General features: G+C 39.1%; 1 protein-coding gene across 5 annotated transcripts; it reads left to right on the forward strand.

Moving 5' to 3' along the window:
• The first annotated feature begins 3,616 nt into the window (after positions 1–3,616).
• Positions 3,617–13,938, forward strand: LOC140859091 (uncharacterized). Of its 5 annotated transcripts, none has more exons than XM_073260518.1 (13): positions 3,617–4,143; positions 4,234–4,309; positions 5,676–5,881; positions 6,031–6,117; positions 6,210–6,302; positions 8,242–8,396; positions 8,547–8,631; positions 8,715–8,801; positions 8,873–8,992; positions 9,855–9,956; positions 10,036–10,206; positions 10,304–10,410; positions 13,608–13,938. In XM_073260518.1, exons 1-11 carry the CDS (start codon positions 3,784–3,786, stop codon positions 10,201–10,203), a joined length of 1,539 nt encoding a protein of 512 aa, XP_073116619.1. In that variant the 5' UTR covers positions 3,617–3,783; the 3' UTR covers positions 10,204–10,206; positions 10,304–10,410; positions 13,608–13,938. The 5 variants fall into 5 exon arrangements, with proteins under 5 accessions (XP_073116619.1, XP_073116624.1, XP_073116614.1 ...); XM_073260523.1 differs by lacking the exon at positions 13,608–13,938 and adding an exon at positions 13,134–13,470 and having other exon boundaries at positions 10,289–10,410; XM_073260513.1 differs by lacking the exon at positions 13,608–13,938 and adding an exon at positions 13,123–13,470.
• Positions 13,939–23,451: the final 9,513 nt, after the last annotated feature.

Here is a 23,451-nt window from a genome sequence, read left to right on the forward strand (position 1 = left end):
TGAGATTGAATAGGATCAATCCTTATGTCTATTTAAAGAGACCTCCACTAAGGTCCCTAAGCATCAAAACCAGCAGCCCACATGCCACAAAGGAACCCCCCACACCCTCTCTTCTCCCTTGGGCATCCCATACGCCCCTCCCTTGGGCGTCCCACCTCTTCACGCCCACAAGGGCCTTGGGCATCCACCTCCTTTGCTGGTTTCTAGTCCTTGGTAGCAGCATAAATCAAGGAGGGAAAGGCAAGAGAAGAAGAGAAGAAGAAGATCAAGAAAAGAGATCAAAGAGTTAATCGCGATTCAGGCTTCGTTTTGATTCGCAGGCTGAATTTTTTTAAAGAAAAAAATTTAATCTTAAGAGGACTGTTCCAGATTGATCCCGAGTGGATACCTATAGAGGTGGGACACTTACGCGGCTAAGAGAGAGCCTCTTCTCTTCCAAATCCAGATTTGAAGAAAGAAATTGTGAAACAGGTATGTGATTCGATCACATGTTAAATTTCAGTATATGTATAATTTCAACATATGAAGTAGATTTTATATTTTATACATGTATGATATAGATTAAAAATATTTTAATTTACTATTTCGCTGCGGTATTTAGAAAATAAAATTTTGAAATACACATGCATGCCCCTACATACGAATTCCAACACGTATGTATGTATATCTGTGTATGTGTATATATATATGTATGTATGTATACATACATACAAACATATATACACACACGTACATACATACATACATACACATACACACGTATATACATACATACATATATACATACATATATATATATGGATGTATGTATGTATGTATGTACGTACGTGTGTGTGTATGTATATATGTATGTATTTACATACGTACGTACGTACGTGTGTGTATATACATACATACATACATACATACATACATACATACATACATATACACACACACACATACATACATACATACATACATACATGCATGCATGCATGCATATATATATATGTGTGTGTGTGTATGTGTGTGTGTGTATATGTATGTATGTGTGTGTGTGCGCGCGCGCGCATGTTTGTGTGTATGTGTATATATATATATATATATATATATATATATATATATATATATATATATATATATATATATATATATATATATATATATATATATATATATATATATATATATATATATATATATATATATATATATATATATAATAAAATAGAGGCTTTGCTAAGTGTATATGAAATATTCAAAGCTTGAAATTATAATTTTATCATATTGAAAGCTTTTCTTATATTTAACCTGCTATGTGTACTTTGCCACGTGAAAGATATATGAGATGCCCATTTTAAGAATACAAAGGTGGAAGTTATTTTCAAAACTTGAATTATAATTTTGATACATTAAAAGCTTTTCCATATTTAATCTGCAATAGTCGCATATTTAATCTGCCACATCGACTTTACCACATATGAAAAGTATGTGAAATATCCATTTTAAGAATATGAAGAGATAAATAGCATTAATATCATAAGTTACAACTTCAATATATATATATATATTAAGAATACAAAGGTGGAAGTTATTTCCAAAACTTGAATTATAATTTTGATACATTAAAAGCTTTTCCATATTTAATCTGCAATATTCGCATATTTAATCTACCACATCGACTTTACCACATATGAAAAGTATGTGAAATATCCATTTTAAGAATATGAAGAGATAAATAACATTAATATCATAAGTTACAACTTCAATATATATATATATGTGTGTGTGTGTGTGTGTGTGTGTGTGTGTGAAGCCCATTTTAAGAACATGAAGGGATGGATGATTTTGGTATTACAAGTTATAGCTTCAATATATCCATATATTTTTTCTAACTTTACATCTGGGAACACATCCACACTTTTTTTTAATCCATGTACAAATAATTGTTTACCCCCACATTTTATTAAATTCATCTACTCTCTATTAATGATGGATGCTTTCGAATACGCTTGAATTAACTGAGAGATTTAGAAGAGGAAGCTTTATTTACCAATACACTTCATGATTATAGTTAGATAGATTTCAGCTGCAGGCATTTTAAGAGTGATAATATTACATAGAGAATATATTTGTTGCTCCTCCATGCAAAACAACTTCAAATCTTATATATAAAATCTCAGATAATATATCAATAATATATAATAATCTCTAAAATAATTTTATTTGGTCAATATATATAACATAAATTTTTACTATATGGAGTAAATGTATAATAATAAATTTATACAAGTATTTTAAGAGTGACAACGTCTCTCAGAGAGAGTCTTTGTTGCACATCTATACGATAACAACTCAAATCTTAAATATAAAGTTCAGGTAATGTATCAAAAAATTTATAATCCTCCCTTAAACAATCCCATTTTATCGGCATATATTAGTTAAATTTTTATACTGTAAAATAAATGCTTAATAAAAATTCTAATACATTAATTATATAAAATAATTTTTATATATATATTAAAATAGAGACTCTTCGTTGATAGAGCACCCATCCATTAGTATGTATTTTTTAAAGATATTTTTATAGTTTAGTAAAAAAAGAATGGGCATTTCAATGCTATGTACTTTAATTCCATATGAAAGTTTATATGGAGGGTCATTTTATAATTCAAAAGAAAATGAAAGATGTTTTTGTAGGATGATATTAATACTTTAAAAATAACAAACATATATATTAACAAATAAAATAATATATTAATTTATTAATAAAATAATATTTTATTAAAAACTAATAAAATATTTATTAATAAAATAAATATTTTAGATATTAATAATATATATTTTAAATATTTATGTAATTAATAAAAATAATATTTTTAAGATGATATATATTTTTAAGAGTATTTTTGTGATGTAGTAAAAGAGAATAGATATTTCAATACTTCCTATTTTACTTCCACGTAGACAAGAGTCTTTTTGTAGTTTAATAAATAGTAAGGACATATAATGCAAAAGTATTTTTGTAGTTTAGTGTAAAAGTAAAAATATTTCAACACTCTTTCTTTAGATAAATAAGTTTATGTGGCGCATTATTTTTATAGTTTAAAAGACAATGAAGCATATTTTTATAATATAATATTAATATATTTAAAATTAATAAAAATAATATAGTGCTAATATATTAATAAAATAATATGTTAATATATCGATGTAATGATATTATTTTCTAATCAATTATATAATTAACAAAAATAATATTTAAAAAATAATATATTTTTTAAATAAAAATTATATACCGTGCATTGCGCGGATGATATGCCAGACTACAACATAAATTAGCACGTGCCACAATATTGTTGTGTTAGAAATTACAATTTAACTCTTGAGATTTTTTTTTATAATTAAAATTATAAATTATTATCAAATATCTGGATGCTTTAAATTTTAATTTACAGCAATTGGAATTACAAACAGTTCAATTCCAAATTAGCTGGATCGACCAAGTATTCGTGCAGCTTACGACGTATTTCCACGTGCGAGCGAGCTCCTGCGGTGGATCTATCCCGGTGGCACGTGTTTCGCGCACACTCGGGGGCATACTCCTCGTAGTCGTTCCCCCTTCGTTGTTTGTTCGCGGGTCTCTTCCTTGACATCCGTGGAATAAAAATCATCGCCCATGCCGCGCCTTCCCCTCGTCAGCTACAACAAAGCCACCGGTTACTCCCCTCCTCTCCCAAGCTAACCCATGTGTCTCCTCCGTTCCCAATCCTAACACTAATCCTAACCCTAACGATCGCCATGGACGCTGCTCGGCTCCTCACCCCCTGCTTCTCTTCACCCATTCGATCCCCTTCTTGTCGACCTCTATCCTTTCTCTCCGGCGCCTTCCGAAGTCCCAGCCTGTTCGCTCCATTTCGAGCCGGACATCGCCGGAACCTGTGCTTGACCTGCGCGGCGGAGACCCTGGTCACCGGATCGCGGAGGGAGGAAGGGAGCTCACATGTGCTCCGAGGCGAGAAAAGAGCGGAGACCGGAGATCTTAAGTCTTGGTTGCACGCGCACGGCTTGCCGCCGTGCAAGGTTGTTCTCAAGGAGAGGGCTTCTCACGACGGAAGGCACCGGCCGATACGTTATATCGCGGCAAGCGAAGATCTTGAGGTAGTTTACATGCATCACGTGATGCGTTTTTGGATCACCGTAGGATTTTTTTATTTGGTTCTTGGGTAGTAAAATCGGGTCTTGTTGCAGGCTGGAGATGTGTTATTCTCAATTCCGAACTCTTTGGTGGTAACTCTGGATAGAGTTCTTGGAAACGAGACGATTGGTGATGGATCTATTCTTCTTTGCTTTTTACTCTATTCAGTTGATCACTTTATTTTGCCCAATTTTGCATGGCATTGTTGATGAAATTGGAATCTGCTCGAGAGGTATAGCATTATGTCTTGTTTTAATGGTTAATATGCGGACATCAATATATAGCACATTCGCCATTATCTTGTTAACAGATCCCTTCATTGACTTCCTTCCAGAACGTGTTTCCAGTGCAAAACATATAAAATACTTTTGGGCTACAAAAAGATAGGTTATTAATCAATTGCATTTTTCATACCCCAAGGCCTCAATTATATGTCAAATTGTGTTCTGTTTCATTGAGCCATTTGGTGCACGTCTTATCAACTGCCTCCCTCTGAATACGCGACTTCTCATAAATGTTCATGTTCATGAAGTCTGAAGATAAGTGAAAACTGATCTTCCCCACCCATATATAGCAGAATTCTCTTGGTACTTCACAGCCAGAATCATAGACCTGTTTAACTTTGAGGGCATCAACTAGCCAGGATGGTTCGTGTAACTTCACTTTGTTATATTAATTTTCTTTATTTATTATTAGTCATCATTTTTTTAAGAGAATATTATTGTTTTATAATGTTTATTGTGTTGATATCTCTTGACATGATCATGTGACTTCAAGGCAGATTGAGTACCATACTCGATTTCATTCTTACGAAATGATGGATTAATGATTATTTGCTTAGTAACATTAGGTGATACATTCATGATTTATCAAAAGCTTACATAGTTTTCATGCTGCGCTCGTCTTCACTATGAGCTGAGATCTGTACCTGAAGTTAGGTGTTTTTGCTTTCCACAACACGGTCCATTTCTCTTTAAAACCACATTCCAGATCTCTTATGCTTTTACCCCTCTCCTAACCCCCTAGTTCTTATAAACAATGATTAAAACAGGTTGATGATGACTGACTACCACTTTTTCCCCCTATTTCTCATTTTCTCCCCTTTTAATTTTGGGGTTTAAAGTGGTCCTCCTTCTCTCAGCATTTGACAGCAGCACTCCTTTCTCTCCCTCCCCCTCCCCCCTTCCCCCTTCCTTTCTCACCTTGTTTTTATTTTTTATTTTTTATATTGAACACCCCTTTCTTACAATAATATGGGCTTGATAGAGTGCTTGAAGTCCCTAATTGCTCCATCTCTTATCTGAGCATGACCACTAAGGCAATAATAGTCATGGTATCAAGCAATAACAAGTCTTTAATTAGGAAACATGACTTGGCTGTGGTTATTGTTTTCTTGTTCACTAAACTTATATAGTTAGAAGTTATATAGATGACATTCATATCTGCTGACTCTAATTGATAAACCTGATGTTAGTCAACTTTTTGGGTCATGCAGCGGAACTCTTAACAACAAACAAGCTATCAGAATTAGCCTGCTTGGCACTATATCTCATGTATGAGAAAAAACAGGGCAAAAAGTCTTTCTGGTATCCCTTCATTAGGGAGCTTGATCGTCAACGAGGAAGAGGCCAGCTAGCTGTGGAATCACCACTTCTATGGTCTGAAACTGAACTGGCTTACCTGGATGGCAGTCCTACAAGGGTAATTGTTTTTTGTTGGCTTAACATACCGACAGTTGCCTTCAGTCAGATGTTGAAATTTGAATAATGATCCTTAGAGAATCTAACTTGAGTGCCAAAGTTCTAACAAGATTAAGGAACTGAGAAAATTATATGATGCCCATGATTTAGGCTGAACTTCTTGAAAGGGATGAAGGAATAAAAAGAGAGTACAATGAGCTTGATACAGTCTGGTTCATGGCTGGCTCATTGTTCCAGGTCTTGTCTCTTTCAAACTCCATGTGTGATGCTTTGATTTGGATTTTGAAGCTCAAACTTTTGTTGTTCTCATAGTTTTCAGTGCTATGCAGCAATACCCTTTTGACATTCCCACTGAAGCTTTTCCGTTTGAGATTTTCAAGCAGGCATTCGTTGCAATTCAATCTTGTGTCGTTCATTTGCAGGTAGTTGTCATAAAGTTCCATGCTTTTTGGAAATGCAGGTTTGAATATCACTTTTGCATGATATGATGGCATCCATACTTTTAAAGCAGAAAAATTTTATGTTTTATCTAGATAATAGTTAAGTATATTATGGCAGTAGAACATTCAAATGAAACAAAGGTCAAGTTCAGTGATAATTTCATCTAAGAAGGAGAAGTTATGTAACTTCACTCTTGAAAACCAGTAAAAGTATAGATTTGATACATTTTTGATGATGCTATGACTATTTTCCGGATCACCAAATCCTTAAGTCTGGAAGATGAGGTGTTGATGATTGAGTCTGAGATTCCTTTTCTTTTCTCCTTCCCCTGCTTTTTTTGGTGGTGAGTTTTGGGGGAGGGATGCTACAAGTGTGCAGTCAATATTCCCTTGCATTTTATTACACAAGTGGTACATATTTTGGTCTTTTTCTTTTCTTAAATAATATGATGCTCATCATTCCTTCTGGAAACTTGTGTATGGAGAATTGCTGAGCAATCTGAATGTATTTATTAGTGACTCTTTGAATGTGATCTTGAAGGCTAGGTGAATGCTTGATGAATGAAAAATGGAATATTGTCACTATTCATGATAAAGAAAGCATACAATAGACACTAAATGACTTGAAATTAAGTTTATGCCATGTCGGGAGGCTATGGGAGAGGGCTATCCGGAAGACTACATTGAATTTCTAGAATTCCATTTCTAACCTCATCCTGTCATGGTCAGACGATAAGGTTATAATTATTCTTTTTCTTCTTTGGTATGCTATAGGATTCTTGTGTGAGAAATCACCTTCTCCTGGTCATGATTTCAATCTTTCAACTTTATTTTATTATCTTTTCCAGATCATTGTTTTTGGACCTGAACATCCTATTGAAATAGATAAAATGTCATTTTAGATCTTCAATTTATCTAATCTAGCACATGATCCACACCAACTACCTTCATTCTACTGATCAAAAGGACCTTAAGATAAATAAGTATGTTTAAATATGTTTAAGAATGGCGAGGTATGTAGAGAGGCACCCATGGATTGTTTTTTGATTGTCCATTACTCTGGAGAGTTGAAGATCTGATGAGGCAGTTAGAAGAACAGTTTTGCTTTATGAATCAAAAAACTGGAGAATGAAGAAGCCATGCGATGTTGAGGCTTGATAAATGCAAATGGGAATGCTGTTGTGTGCATGCATGTCTGTTTGGCATGATGAACTTGTTAATGGTAGAGAAATAGCAGTGTGTCTAACAAAGGGGAAGAGGGAAAGAATATTCACATTTTTTTCATTTACCTATGTAATTGTCAATCTACATATCCTCAAATTTTTTCCTTATCCTGAAGGGGCTTCTAGCTAATGTAATATAACCATAAAATTCATTATTTAATAAAAATGCTTCCTTGGTCAACAATAATAATAAATACTTTCTTAAAGGCTCTATCTATTCAACACTCATAGAACTTCCTTAGATCACACTTATAAAAAAAAGTATAAGATTTTTATGTAATAAATAAACTTCTAATTAATGCTAAGTAATCCATCCTCAATTGATGATTTTTTTTTTTAAATTTTTATAATATGGATCTTGAACTTCATCATGCCTTGCGACAAAGGTTCCATACTCCATAACACTTTGCCCTTCTTTGAAGTGGAGGTTGTTTGCATTAAAGGGCCCAATTGTTATTTGGAAGCAGCGAATTGTATATCCGATAATGATAAAAAGCAGTTGCAGCAAGCCAGCAAGAGTAAGGAAATACCCTAGGATTACAAGTCCACCTATTTCATGCCTTAGGAGGTAAAAGGGGAGAGATACTGGATTATGCCAAATCACAGTTTTCTTTTCTGTGGTGGTTGATCTGACAAAAACTGCTTCTTAGAATAAAATCAAATGCTAATGTGTTTTTTTTTTTAATTATTAAGAACAGAAAGTCAATTTGGCTCGAAGGTTTGCCTTAGTTCCTTTGGGGCCACCATTGTTGGCTTACAAGAGCAACTGCAAAGCAATGCTAACTGCTGTCAGCGATGCTGTTGAGTTGGTGGTTGATCGTCCATTTAAGGCTGGGGAACCAATTGTTGTATGGTATCCTATTATCTCACACTGTAAAAGTTGCTTATTCTGCTGGTGGTTGCTTCTGCATCCATAGTTTACCGATGCTTTTAGACACCCCCTTTTGCATGTACATGTGCAATATATTATGCATAGACATCTCAAGCTTTGTAGATCGTGTAGGTGTGGACCACAACCAAATTCAAGGTTGCTTCTCAATTATGGTTTGGTCGATGAAGATAATCCATATGACCGCATAGCAGTTGAGGTGAAATGCAGTTCCTACATGTAAATTTTGCATTTGCTCACTTAGCTGGTGTGACTTTCTTGTATCTGTCATTTCTGATATAGGCATCCCTGAATATGGAAGATCCTCAATACCAAGAAAAGAGAATGGTTGCTCAAAGAAATGGAAAGCTGGCTGTCCAAGTTTTTCATGTATGTAGTATGATATTTTTGTATTATGGTTAGCAGTAAGCATCACAGTATGCACCCTTTTTTCTTTCAAGGTGTTTGTGGGAAGAGAAAAAGAAGCTATATCAGAAATGCTGCCTTATATGAGATTAGGGTATGTTTCAGATCCAGCAGAGATGCAATCAGTTATTTCTTCTCAGGGTCCTATCTGTCCTGTAAGTCCACAAAGCCACTTTAATTTGATATCATTTATATAGTTTTTTTTGTTTTTTAATATGACCGAGCTGGCAATCACTTCTCAGATGTATTATGGAATAGAATTACTTAATAAGTTCTCAATCATTAGATTATCGTACTTTAAAACTTAAGAAAATAGACATGAATAATTGTCTTTATAATTTCTCACTCATCAGATTACCCTTCTTTTAAACTTAAGAAAATAAACAATGACATAATTGTTTCAATAATGTAATCTTCCATCTTGGTTTTACATAAATGCAAATAATGTATCTTTGTGTTTCATTTTTATTCATAGACTTATAATTTTGAGCAATTATGGGTCATTTCTTCAATAATATGCTATTGGGATGTGATTGTGTAGGAAATTACAAATTGCAGACTTAAGTTATTTATCACCTCATCTCTATCGTGAAGTATGCCTGCTATAATAATACTAGTATACTGGGATTTTTTAAGTATAAGCAGCTGTTTCATTGTTTCCTTATTATGCTATATCGATCAATGTTGTATTTCTAAACATTGAAGTACTTAACCATAACTTTTTTGACTTTCAAGTTTTGCATTAGTTTGTTATATCATAGCTAGCCTACATTTAGATTGTTGGATGTGAGTAGACTTACCAGTTCATCCATTAATCTGCTTTCTTTTGTAGTTTATTTTCTACTTCAGATTGGTTGGCAAGCTTCTTGTGCACTAGATTAAACATTCTGAAGCAAGCTTACTAGTTATTATGAGTAGTAAACTAGTATTCTTAGGCAGCTCTTTTTCCTGATTTGTTCAATCTTTCCTGAAAGTGAGAATCACAGCATTCATGACTAATACAATATATTAGTACAGGTGAGCCCGTGCATGGAGCGAGCAGTATTGGACCAACTTGTAGGTTATTTTGAGGCTAGGTTGGCGGGCTACTCTACAACCTTGAGTGAGGATGAAGATATGGTAATGACTATGAGAGTCTCCACTCCTTTTATTTTCAATTACAGAATTAATGAGCCATTTGTCATTATATGATCACCAGCTGAGAGATGGCCATTTGGATCCAAAGAAGCGAGTTGCAGTTCAGCTTGTAAAGTTAGAAAAGAAAATGCTACATGCCTGTCTTCAGGCTACGTTTGAATTCATAAATCAATTACCAGATCACACTGTATCTCCCTGTCCTGCTCCTTTTGCTCCTCAATTGAAATAATAGGTACTAATAATGATCTCTCCCCCCCCCCCTCCTCTTTGTCCATCCAATCTCTTTTTGTTACATTTGACTCTGCTGAATCCAGTCCTTTTCCTTGCAGAACCAGCTATCCTTATCACCTGTCTAATATGATTATGTAAGCCAAGCAAGTCAATCATAACATTTTAGCTTTGACCAATTGGATTGCCTGGGGGGCGTACTATTCAGGTTAGCCTAGTTGATAATGGAACTGTTACCTGATACTTTGAAAAGGGTTCTTACATATGTATATTTATGATTTTTCTTGACTCAAATTTCAGTTACTAGAACTTGCTTTGTGAATGATCAGTGGCTTATAATATGCTACTTTGATTTTTATGCTTGTCAACTTGATAATTCTAGGTAATGATTTGATGTGCTTTAATTAATATGTTAACAACTCTTGCTACATATCAATGTTTTATTTTTAGCTAGCTGTTGAGGTTTTTCTTCCATCCCTCCCTAGGCTAATAACTATGTTAAAAACCAAGTTGAAAGACTATACTCCTTTAGAACATATATTGGTTATTTCTGTTTAGAACCTATGTTCGATATGTGGATGTGCTTTGAAGGTGGTAGAATGGAGTTATAAGAATATCAGATGAAAAGTTTTCTCATAGATGAAAGCTTTCATAAAGAATTGGGAAAAAAAATTCATTAAAAAGAGTGCTGTTCCCTTGGAATAGTGAAATAGAATGGGTAAAACCAACCCTGAAAGGTTTTCTCCATCTACTCTTTTCGGTGATTTTGCTTCAACCACTGAGATTATGTCTCATCATATCCTGTTTGGGTCTATTTGGTCTTGCTTTGGATTTTGGTTTTGTTACTAATTCTTGCTAGGATAAACGGCTAGTTGCCAATGTTGGACATCCCCACTTTATAAATAAGCACACATATCAGGCGGTTTGAGTGCCTAAGGTGGTCTTAGGCTCGGGCCATCTTACTAGATATTTGGTTCAAGCTCAACATAGCCTCAAGTGAACCCAACATATGTAGCCCAGTTTCAGCTCAATGAGCAATAAGCGAGCTTGACAAAAATTGGTTTAGCCCAAATTAGCCTTGAGACTTCCTTTTCTGGTAAAATATCAAAGGTTATAAGTAATCGTCTCACCCATCTCTTCAATCATGATTCTATAATAGCAAAATTTTTATGTGTATCATGTGATTGGTGGAATAATCCCATAAATGACCATTAATTGTTGCTTATGTTATATAGGCAAGGTTTGGTATTGTATTTATATTGTATATGTAATATAATACCTAATATATAGTATATATTTATATTGTATTTAGAGCAAGGAATACTAGAAGAAGTGGCCTGAACAGCTCCTTTGCTGTTTAGATTAAACAATAAAACAACAAAGTTGTTGCCTTGTTTTTCACCCATCCACTTACTCTTCTTTTTCCCCTTTATCTCCGTTCCTCCTTCCATCTGACAATAGCTCTCTTTTCTTCTGTTACATTTTGGCCATTTTGCTCATCTCTTTGGTGTTCTTCTTCCTCTTCCTAGATGCATATATAACTGGTGGTATAATTGTATAATGAGTTTTGCTATGGTGCTCCAAAAGTTATTTTTGTCTTTTTTTTTTAATCTATTTCGGATTGTCGGATTAAATATGGATCACTTAGATTTCAATTCGATAGATTATCCATGTGCATGGCTGGTGCAGTAAATATTTCAAAAGTTAGGATCATTTCATTCCATAATCAAATTGATTTTTTTTCTTCAAAAAACCTTTTCTTTCTCCGTGGGCTACTTGGGTTGGGGGGGGGGGGCGACGGTGGCGACGTGGTGAAGACACAGGCCGAGCGAAGGAGCCGTAGACCACTAGAGGGTTTGGGGGTGGTGGTGGCTTGGAGAAGGCACAGGCCCCTTGAGGGGCAAGGGGTGGTGTAGAGAAGCAGAGGAGGCACAGGGGGCCCCTGGGGGTGGGGGCGGCGCGGAGTTGTGGACCACCAGGGGTGTTGGTTTGGGGGGGGGTGGCGCGGAGAAGCGGAGGAGGTGCGGGGTGGGGGGGGTGGCTTAGAGGAGTGGTGGGTCATAGGGGGGCTGGCACGCAAAGAAGTGGAGGAGGCGCGAGGGGGCCAGGTGGTGGCGCGGAGGAGGTGTGAGGGGCCGGGGTGGGGGGGGGCTGGGAGGGGAGCGTGGAGGAGCCGCAGGTGGCGTCGGTGGGGATGGAGGATTGGGCATGATGAAGCCATAGGCAGAGGGAGGAAGAAGGTAGGGAAAAAATAAAACAATATTTTTTAAACAATAAAATATATAAAAAATAATATTATGTAGTATCTTAAATATCTTTTATAATAAAATATTATAAAAGAGTATCATAGCAAAATCTTTATATAATATATTAATGCTGTGATTATGGTTGTCAGATGGTTGGAATAGTTTAACTTTTGCTGGTAAATGTTATAAAAGGACACGAAATGGCAATTCAATTGATCCCTGATTTTCAGAAAATCCGAACAATTGGGATACCTCATACAAAATAATAGCTGAAGCTGAATGAGCTATAACACTCATATAAACTGTCCCTAATGTAACTTGAAGATGATTCGAACACTGTTCTTTTGTATCTTCCATGTTGGCATGAGAAAAAACTTACAGCTACTTGAAACTTTGGTTGTTCAAATTCTACCTTCTTGTGCCAAGAATAAGACTGTACACAATCCATTTTTGATGTAATATGGACTACTTTATAACAAAGTTCGCCTTCTCGGTATTGGACCCCATATCGGTAAAATTCTGCTGCAATGTCGGTACATGGTTCGGTATAAGATGGTAGTGTCGGTACGTTCCATATCGGATGATATGGAGCGGTATGGTATTCCATGCTTTATAATGCACTCTATGCCAGCACATAGCAAAGGAAGCAACTGGCTGAAAATGTTGACTAACAGATACTTTACAGGCTGGCTGATCTCTGGTGCTGCTGTAATCTAGAAGATTTTGAGCTGTGATTGCTTTAATGGTGGATTGCATACAGGCAGATGATCACGATGTATGTAGAAGGACCAAATTGGGACCCTTGTGCGGTTCATCGATGGTCCGTAAAATCTGGTTATTCCAAGGTTGGAAGATCTGATGTGATATTGGTTATCGTGTGTAAGTCTAGGTCAAATCTTTCTCAATTCAATTTGTTGAAGTGATACTTTTTGGGTTCTGTTTTGTTCCTCTTACCTCGCTGCTATGTTGGCTAACTTGTACATAAACAAATACTGAGGGGAAGAAAAGAGTTGCATCTTGAAGGGTGACTACTAGCATAGCTTTTCACAATTCAAATGGGTTATTCTCCTCCGCGAATTGCCACCATTCGTGTGATATGATAGCCTTCAGTTTTTAAGTTTGCCCGTCTATTATATTTTGACCACTCTCTTTTTGGCAGCCAGGAAAACGAAAGGGGAAGAACAGGAAGTTTGATGCTATAGAGTTCAGCTTGTTTGGACGCTTAAATCCATCATCGGCATGGAGTCCTCCCACTGGAAAATTGGCGATGAAAGGGTACCCTTCTGTCAAATTTCAGGGATTTAGAATTCTTTGCTAAGAGGTCATTTACCTTGTTCCTGAAAATTAGGGATTAGATGCTCTTAACCTCTCCTAATTGTGCAGCCTTTTCATGTCCCTCTTGCCTACTTTGGTATCTGGGTGGGCTTCATGTCATCCAATTTTTCATACCTTAGTAATTATCTTGAATTCACCACCAGAAAATAGAGGAAACCCCCTTTTTGTGTGTGAAGAGAAAATTTTGGCCGTTTGTTCTCGTCCTACGTCCTGGTTTCGATATCAACAGTGAAAAAACCCTAGCTTAAGTTTCTCTGGCTCTTGCATTAACTTAGACCACATTTGGACTATTTTTAAAAGATGACCTGCATCATCTATAGCACGCACCTGATGCATGGTTCAATCCATTGAAGATTCCAGAGAGTTTGAGCAACACCTCAATTCGTGCGCCTGGTTATAGAAGGGAGTTTGGGGGTATCAGCCTTCCAAAATCCAAATAACAATTTATGCTTAAGACTTGACCTAATCCATTTTCGGTCCATACTCAACCTTGGAACATGTCCAAACCCATCATTATCAAATTTTCTTTTAACTGTGAGAAGTAAAGAGGAGGAGCCATTGAGGTGGCATTTTAGTGGAACAGGCTTTTGTTTATAACGGATTGAGGTGGCATTCCAACGGAATAGACTTTTATTTCTAACGGTGTGACTCGAATTCGAGTCATGGCGGATATCGAACTGCAATTAAATGTCAGAATATGAATGATGTTTGAATGAAGTGTAGTCTGGTCACCGTAATTTTTATTTTTTTTGTAAAAAAAAAAAAAAAAAGAAAGAGGAAGTGAAGAAAAGGCCTCTCTTTTGGCTAGGAAAAAGTAAAGATGTGAATTTAATTTGCTGCCCAACTTGAATTCGGTCAAAATCGTGAGACTAATTTTATAATTAGGAATGGATTATATCTTCTGCATGAAAGAAAGATTTTCCTTCTTTTGCATGAATCTATCTTTGGATATACTTTTTACAAAACTGGATGAATAATTAAAGATGCAAAGGAGACATAATTTGTGAACTACTCGAGCTCAACTCAACTTATACTGAGCTCAAGTAACAAAATACTTGGATAGATAGCTCACAAACCTAATTACCTATATATTTTATTAATAATATTATATTTTGTTTATACCATATATTATTAATTTAATATTTCAAAATATAATGTGATGTTATAGTTTGTTTTAACCATATTTTCTAATTATAAGCAAGGTCCAAATTTGAGTTTGACTGTAGTTCAATTGACATATGTTCTAATTATAAGCCAGATCCAAATTTGAGTTTGACTGTAGTTCAAAGTTTGACTGTAGTTCAATTGATATATGTTCTAATTATAAGCAAGATCCAAATTTGAGTTTGACTGTAGTTCAATTGATATTCGAATAGAGTCAACGCTTTTTTTTTTAATTAAGTCGAGTTTTAACTTTAATATTCTAATGAAGCTTGGAGCTCTTTAAGAGTTGTTCAAGGGGTGATCCAACGGTGGGTTTGCGTGGAGGAAGGGTAATTCTTCTTTGGTGCGAAAGTGACAACCCTCTCCCTCTAACGCTGCCCACCTGATCGGCTAGAATCCACAGCAAACCTGAACTCCGACCAAAATTACACCCCTTCTTGAACCCTTAAAACCACACTCTCTCTCCTCTCGTTTCTTCACCATTTCCCTCCAGCACTTGTTACCATTCCACTCCCCTGTTGCTCCTCTCCTTCCCCCGCTCCCAATTCTCGGAGCCCATTCCTTTGGTAATCAAGGAAAACTACGGATATTACATTCTTTGTTAGACTAGTTGTTGTTGTTGTTATTTTTTTTTAAAATAAAAATTATCTATTTATTTATTGTTATTGCGGCCTATCTTCGATGGGGTAGTCGGCTTGGAGCCGAGTAGCCGAGCCTGGTTACTGTGTGGTAGAAAGTCGGGGAGAGAGTCCGTACACTGGAGAGAGGGCACAGCAGAGACGGTCAAGGATGAGAGCGAGAGCTGGTGGTGCACATTGACGATAATCTCCATGTGACATCAAGGTGGCTAGATTCAGGTAGAACATCGGGCCGTCGGGGATGCAAGAACTGCAGGATAAGTCTCGTCGGAGGTTGTTTCGGCAAGGATCTTCCAACGCTTAAGTCAGCGATGAAATTCAATAGAGAAAGAAGCAGAGTTTCAGCATGAGAGCCAATCTTACATACCTAGAGGGGTCCTCGCTTGCCTTTATTTATAGAGGGGTTAAGATTAGTGGAGAGAGAGAGCCCATTTTGAATTTTTTGTCCGTACTGAGTAGTACAGGCAGCTCCATTGGCTCTGTCGGCAGGCGTGCTTTGCGTTTGATGCATAAGTGGCTATGACGGCATGCCTTATCGCACGTGGGGCACAATTAATGAGCTCATGGGCGCAATAAATGACTTCGTGGTTTCTTATAATGGTGCATAGCTGGCAGCACAGGATATAGCTCCTGGGTGACGAGACTTGATGTGATCTGATCAGATAGTGTGGCGGCCATGCTTGATGGTTAGTTACTCGACTGACACTTACGCTCTTGGACTCGGTAGTAGACCTAGTGAATCTGTTGAGCGGTGCTACCCAGTTATCGATCAAATCAGTCGACAGGACATCAGATATGTAGTCAGTCATGCACCAAGTACCATCATCCAACTCATGGGCTGCATGTCGAATCAAGTTGATAAAGAGCCGACTTAGCTGAGTTCGTCGTTCTTAGTCGCCCACGTACTGTCGACCTCAATTGGTAGAAGGTCAGTTGGGGCGAGGCCCATTGGTCGGAGTCAGGTTGAACTATAGTAGCCTGGTCGGTGGAGTGCTGACTGGTCGATTGAGAGGCGAGGAAGCGGGATAGTCGGATAAGTAACGAGAATCTACCCCAACACCTGCACCCTAACTCTCAAGTCTGATTTTGCAATCGAACGAAGGAAGTTAGCCATTGTGCGGATCCGAGCTATTTTTTCGTCGGATCTGAACTGTCTTTTCTGTCGGTTTGTCATTTAATGACATTCCGAAGGTCGCATTCATCCATTTTATCATTTCGTGGGACAAACCATCGTCTTGTCACTTCACAAAATGTACGGTGGCTCTGTCATGCCGTAGATCATACATCAATAAATGCCACGGTGCTCGAGGTGATTTTCCATAATGATGGTAGAAGATCAGGCAGTAGGGCAATAATGGGATGGTGTACCCAAGTCTCCTACATGTCGATCGTCAGTTGGTCCGACCCATGATCATGCGGATTTGCTGGCATGGTGCGATCTCAGCAGCGGTGCGTTGAAAAGCCAGAAAAATAGTTGGCTGGGATGGCTGACACGCGCTAACATCTCCAAAGAAGATGTGATTTTTGGGTCGGTCCTGGCTATTGAAGGGGTCCATAAATAGGAGTGGGCCTTGCTTCAGTCCTCCTTCCGATCCTGGTGCCTTTGCCCCTCATGACCCTCTGGTTCCTTGCTTCCTAGTAGAGAGCTTAGGGTTTTTGGGGGTTTAGGCTTCATTGCTGTCAGTTGTCTTCCTTCCGCTCTTCACAGTTGCTGGTCCTTCATCGCCGTCAGTCTTCCCATCCCTTTCTCAAGGTTTTTCTCTATCCTCACCTCTTTTCTTTGGGGTTTTTGTTTGGTTCTTTTTCCATGCATTCTTCAAGTAGAGAGCCAGGGGGCGAGAATGTGGTGGGGGACCACAGTTCTCGGACCCCATTCATTTGGAGGGAGACCGAGGAGATTCCTCAGGGTGATCAAGAAAGTGCTTCCTCTCAATGGGATCATCTCGATTCGAAGGAGTCGGAAGAATAGCTGATTCCCGAGAGCCTTTTCGGGCCTTTCATCGAGAGGTCTGAATTATCAGAGGCCGGTATCCACTGACTAAGAGACCTCTATCACATCCCTAGTTGGTATCGACTAATGGAGTCTGACGAAGAAGGTCAGGTTGTCTGTCCTCCTAATGGCTACATCATCATTTATAAGGAGTTCCTTCGCTCGGGACTTCGATTTCCTCTTCATCCTTTTTTACTAATGTCCTTGACTTACATGACATTGTTCCTACCCAACTCACCCCCAATTTCTTTAAGATTTTGTCTTCGTTTGTTGTTCATTGCTTTCTTCTTCGATTTTAGCTCCGAATCTCTCTTTTTCGAACTCTTTTCATATTGAAAAAATATCCTCTAGAACGAAGATGGTGGTTCTTTAGCCTCCAGCTTAAACATCAGTTCATTACCGAGCTTCCTTCTTTCATCCATCGATAGAAGAATAAATTTTTCTATATAGCTGTCGACCACCCTTAGGGCTTCAGCTGGATCTCGGCCACTCCCAATCTATCCCCGAATAGGAATGATGTGGTCCCGACTGAGGATCGAGAGCAGTACGATAAGCTATTCGGCATCTTGATCCCTTCGCAATGGGGGCTCTCAGAGGAGCAGTTGTTGTAAGATGTCGGGATAAGCCCAGCCAGCCACTTAGATAGTCTTCTTCTGTAGACCTTTGTAGTTCTCTTTTCCTCTCTTATGGACTGACTTACTTTTGCTCTTATTTTGCAGGCATGAGGGTCACATCGAAATTCCTTCGACAGGCCGTCAAGAAGAAGAAAAGGCGACATTCAGGCTCGGCGGACCTTCACGTCCGCAAAGAGGCCAAGGGAGGAATCTCCTTCTCGGGTACCGAGGAGCACATAGCTGCCGTCGCCGCCCCGACCACCATCAGAGCAATCTTCACTAGCACCTTACACTGCCGATGCCACAGTTGCCATCGCGGGGGCCATAGCCGCCCCCACGGAGGATGATGTCGTCATCGTCGAGCCCCCACCCAGGCCAGCCGCCACTGTCCAAGCCTTGCCAGCCCAAGCTGGAACTGACGGAGGCTGAGCACCTGGTTGGGAGGAAGCCGACAAGGGGAAGGCCCCACCGACGATCACCGCTGACTACAGTTCGGACACTCCTTCCGAGAAGGCCACCCTCACCCTGGGGCTGCGCATCAAGGCGACCGACCAAGAGCTCCGAGGAGCTGGTGAAGATGATGATGCTGCCCACAAATTGAAAAGTTAGGAAGGCCTGCCCAGTCATGGAGATTTTCTTGGACTCCTATATGTCATTGTTATTAGTGAGTCTTTGACTGTCCTCCTCTTGTATATTTTTCGAATAATGGTAGGCCAACTATATGACTTAACTGATTTTTTTTTTCGTAGATGATGCACAACATGACAGTACTGTATGAGGCATTGACCGACTTTGCATGGCTCAACATCTAGTTGAAAAATAAGGCTCAGATCGCTCATGCTTGGGCCGAAGTCGCTGAGGAGCTTCTCCGCGCTGCTGAAGAGAGGGAGAAGAGAAGTCGGGAGAAGATCACTCTGCTGGAGGCCGAGTTGGTGTCCTTAGAGGCCCAGCAGAAGAAGGACGAAGTAGAGTTCAGAAAGCTGAGGGCCAACTCCCAAAAAGAGAGGGAGGAGTTTGAAAAGCTGAAGGCCGACTACCAGAAGGAAATGAAGTCGGTGGAGGAAAAGGAGAAGAGGCAGGGGGCTGAAAAGGCCACTAAGGAGCTGAGGGAGGAACTATCAACGGTAGAAACTCAGACTCAGGAGGCAGCTTCTCGGGCATTGGCCGGGTTTTGAGAGTCTGAGCATTACCAGGAGGAGCTTTCTGATGCTTCTGCAAATACGTACCACCTTGGGTTCGACGACTGCAAGAGGGCCATCCACCGATTGCAGCCCAAATTGGGCCTAAGCGGGATACAAGCTGACAAGCTCCAAGAAGAGTTGGGCGACGAGAAAGCAGAGATCGGAGAGGATCATCCCCAGCCTCCTTTTAGACTCCTTTATACCTTTTTATTTTTTGTCTTCTGTCTTGTAGTTTTTTGCTTTCCTCGTATTTTGTACTGAACTCCTTTAATGAAATGTTCTTTTCCCTTAATCTTGACTTGTTAGACTTGTCTGTTTGCATGCTTTCCTTTTTTATTTATTTACTTGTCTTTCTATAAAAATGACTAAGTAAAATAATCAGCAAGACTAAATAAGATAGTCGGTGGGAAGCTGCGAACCGAGTAGATCATAACGGAACTTGTAGACTTTAAGAAAATCTTTAAGTCATATGGTCGGTTCGAAGTCGTGGATTGTTCCATTGAATAGGAACTTAGTCGATTGAAGGGAATACCTTCATTTTATTTCGGACCAGCTGGTCCTTAGCCGGTCGGGAGTATGCTGACTAACCATAATTTTTTTCGTCGGGTATTACGTGCAAACCGTGGCTTATGGACCTTGCTGGGCCCGTAGGCACTCAAATAGGAACACCTTCGATTGCCGAACCTTACGGTTTCGATGATCGGTTGCTAGCCGAACATCGTTCTGATTTCGTCTGAGTCTCGTGTGTAACCCGACGCTGCAGCCCTCGGATCTTAGCAAGTGTGCTTATGGTTGACGAACCTTTTCTGGCTCCGTTAATCGGATGTCAGTCGAATAATATTTCGTCAGATACTAGCCGATGAGAGAGTAATTATCGAGTAGACTTGCTTGGCAGCACAGAATTGTAGAAGAGATAACCTTTTATTGATAAGGTATTCTCATTGATAGTACATCCATAGGTTCTCGACATTCTAGGTCCAAGGGATCTCTGTGCTATCTAAATTTTCAATTTTGTAAGTCGATCACAGAACAGCTGAGATCTTGTAGGGGCCTTCTTAATTCGGAGACAGTTTTTCTTGCTTGATCGGTTTAGAAATTTTGGTTTTTTTAAGGACTAAGTTTCTCACTCGAAAGATTACAGGCTTAACTTGAGACTTGTAGTACCGAACTACCCTTTGCTGATAAGAAGCTGTTTTCAGTTGAGCTTGCTTGCTAGTTTTGTCGAGCAAGTTTAAATCAACTTGTCGCTTGTCCAAATTGGTTGATTCATCGTAATGCTCTATCTGAGTTGAAGGTAGGTCAATTTCGAATGGGATTATGCCTTCCATCTCAAACATCAGTTTGAAAGGAGTCTCTCTGGTCGGGATCCGAGAAGTCATTCGGTAGGCCCATAGGATACTGTAGAGTTTGTCGGTCCAACACCCCTTGGCTTGATCAAGTCTCATTTTTAGGCTTTAGAGAATTATCCTGTTGGTTACCTCCGCTTCCCCATTGGACTGTAGATGTCCGACCGAAGTAAATTTGTGGATGATGTGATATCTCGCACAAAACTCCTCAAATTTGGTGTTGTTGAATTACTGACCATTCTTGATGATAATTACTCGGAGCAGATCAAATTGACAGATGATAGATTTTCATGAAAAGTCGATGGTCTTCCGTTGTGTTATCTATGCTAATGGTCCCACCTCCATCCACTCAGTGAAATAGTCGATGACAATGATAATGAATCTTCTCTACCCACTGGCAGACAGAAATGGATCAAGTATATCGACTCCCCATTGATCAAATGGCCAAGATATCGAAATGGTCATAAGATGATTTGATGAAAATCTTTGGATATTGGCAAACCTTTGACATTGGTCGTACTTCTGCACTGAGTCAGTAGCATCCTTTTGTATGGTTGGCCCATAATATCCTTGTCAGAGGATCTTGTAGGACAATGACTTACCCTCCAGGCGATTACCGCAAATACCCTCATGTATTCCCGAAGAGCATAGTCGGCTTCAGCAGGCTGAAGACACTTGAGCAGGGGTAGGGATGCTGACCTCCTATAGAGTCGGTCGTCGATGATCACGTATTGAGTTGTCAATCTTTTTATTTAGCATACCTCAGCAGGATCAGTCGAAAGGGTTCCGTTGGTTAAGTAGTCGATGAACGTATTGATCCAGTTCGGTTCATGACTGACTTGGATCGGATGAACTTCCTCTTCAAAGTCGATGCTTGAGCTCTCAAGATGCTCGATGAAGATTTTTTCCAGCTCATCATAGCTGGAGGAGGTGAGCCGAGATAGAAAATCAGCTCGAGTATTCTCTGAGTGGGGGATGTGAAAAATCTCAAATAGTCGAAGTGCGCTTGTAGAAATTTGAGCTTTTGTAGATATTTGAAAAAGATGGAATCTCGGGCCGCATACTCTCCTCGGGATTGTTCAGCGATTAGTTGCGCGTCGGTGAAAACTCTTAGGCATTTTATATCGAGGTCTTTGGTGATCTTTAGTCCGACCACTAGGGCTTCGTACTCAGCTTGGTTGTTCGAAGCTTTGAAGCCAAACTGAAGTGCATACTCAGTCACTATTCCATCGGTGTTGGTCAGGATAAGGCCTACGTCGCATCCTTGGGTATTGGAAGCTCCATTCATATGTAGAATCCATATGGGTTCCAAAGTCTCTTCTTGGGGCTGATCTCTGACTTGACTGTCCTCGGTTGGTGTACATTCAGCGATAAAGTCGATGAGTATCTGAGCCTTCATTGAAGATCGCAGAAAATAAGAAAGGTCAAACTCAGTGAGTTCAGCCACCCACTTGGCCGTCTTCCCTGAAGTGTCTGATCGTTGAAGTAGGATTCTTAGGGGGAGGTCAGTCAGGATCTTCACCGAAGAGGCCTGAAAGTATAGTTGTATCCGTCGAATAGTCATGATGATTGTGAAGATAACTTTTTTGATCTGAGAATACCTTGTTTCGGCCCCATGCAGTATTTGACTTAAGTAGTAAATAGGTTTCTGCAACTTATTTTCTTCTCGGACCAACACCGAGCTGATGGCTTCAGGCGTCATAGCTAAGTACATGAGTAATTCATTATCGACGTTCAGCTTCGTCAGCAATGGAGGAGAGCTCAAGTATTGCTTCAAGTTGTTGAAAGCTTTCTGACATTCTTCCGTCTAGGTGAAGTCTTTCATTCATTTGAGAAGTTTGAAGAAAGGGAGGCATTGTTCTACGGACTTGGAGATAAATTGGCTCAGAGATGCCATGCGTCCTACCAATTTCTGAATATCTCGTTAAGAAGTTGGAGGTTTCATGTCGAGAATCGCCTTGATCTTCTCGAGATTGGCTTCGATGCCTCGTCTCATCCCTATGAAATCGAGAAACTTCTTCGAAGTGACGTCGAAGGTCTACTTCATCGGGTTCAATTTCATTTGGTGTCTCCTCAGAGCATCGAAAGCTTCGGTCAGATCGTCGATATGGAGGATAGCCTCGGTGCTTTTCACGAGCATATCATCGATGTAGATCTCCATATTACGGCCGATCTGATTCTTGAAAATTTTGTTGACCAGCCACTGATTTGTAGCTTCAATATTTTTGAGACAGAAAGGCATGACTTTGTAGCAGTACAAGCCTTTATTGGTGATGAACGCCGTCTTCTCCTCATCCTCGGGTGCCATCCAGGTTTGGTTGTAGTTGGAAAAGGCATTCATGAAGCTGAGTAGCTGATGGCCTAACGTGGCATCGATCAATTGATCAACCCATGAAAGTGAAAAGCTATCCTTAGGGCAGGCTTTGTTTAGGTTGGTATAATCGATGCATATTTATCATTTGCCATTCGTCTTCTTGACCATCACGATGTTCGCGAGTCAATCTGGATATGTCACCTCATGAATGAAGTTGGCTGCCAACAGCTTATCTAACAGCTTATCAACCTCTTCGTCAATGACCCACTGTCGTTAGGGTGTGAAGCTTCTCTTCTTTTGTCTCACCGACTTGTGGTTGGCGTTGACATTCAGTCGGTAGATAATTACTTCCAACAGGATTTCCCGCATGTCTGAGGTGGACCAAGCGAAGACGTCGGTATTCTTCTTTAAAAAGTTGACC

This window comes from Elaeis guineensis, chromosome 1 (assembly GCF_000442705.2).
Source record: "Elaeis guineensis isolate ETL-2024a chromosome 1, EG11, whole genome shotgun sequence".
NCBI classification, from domain to species: domain Eukaryota; kingdom Viridiplantae; phylum Streptophyta; class Magnoliopsida; order Arecales; family Arecaceae; genus Elaeis; species Elaeis guineensis.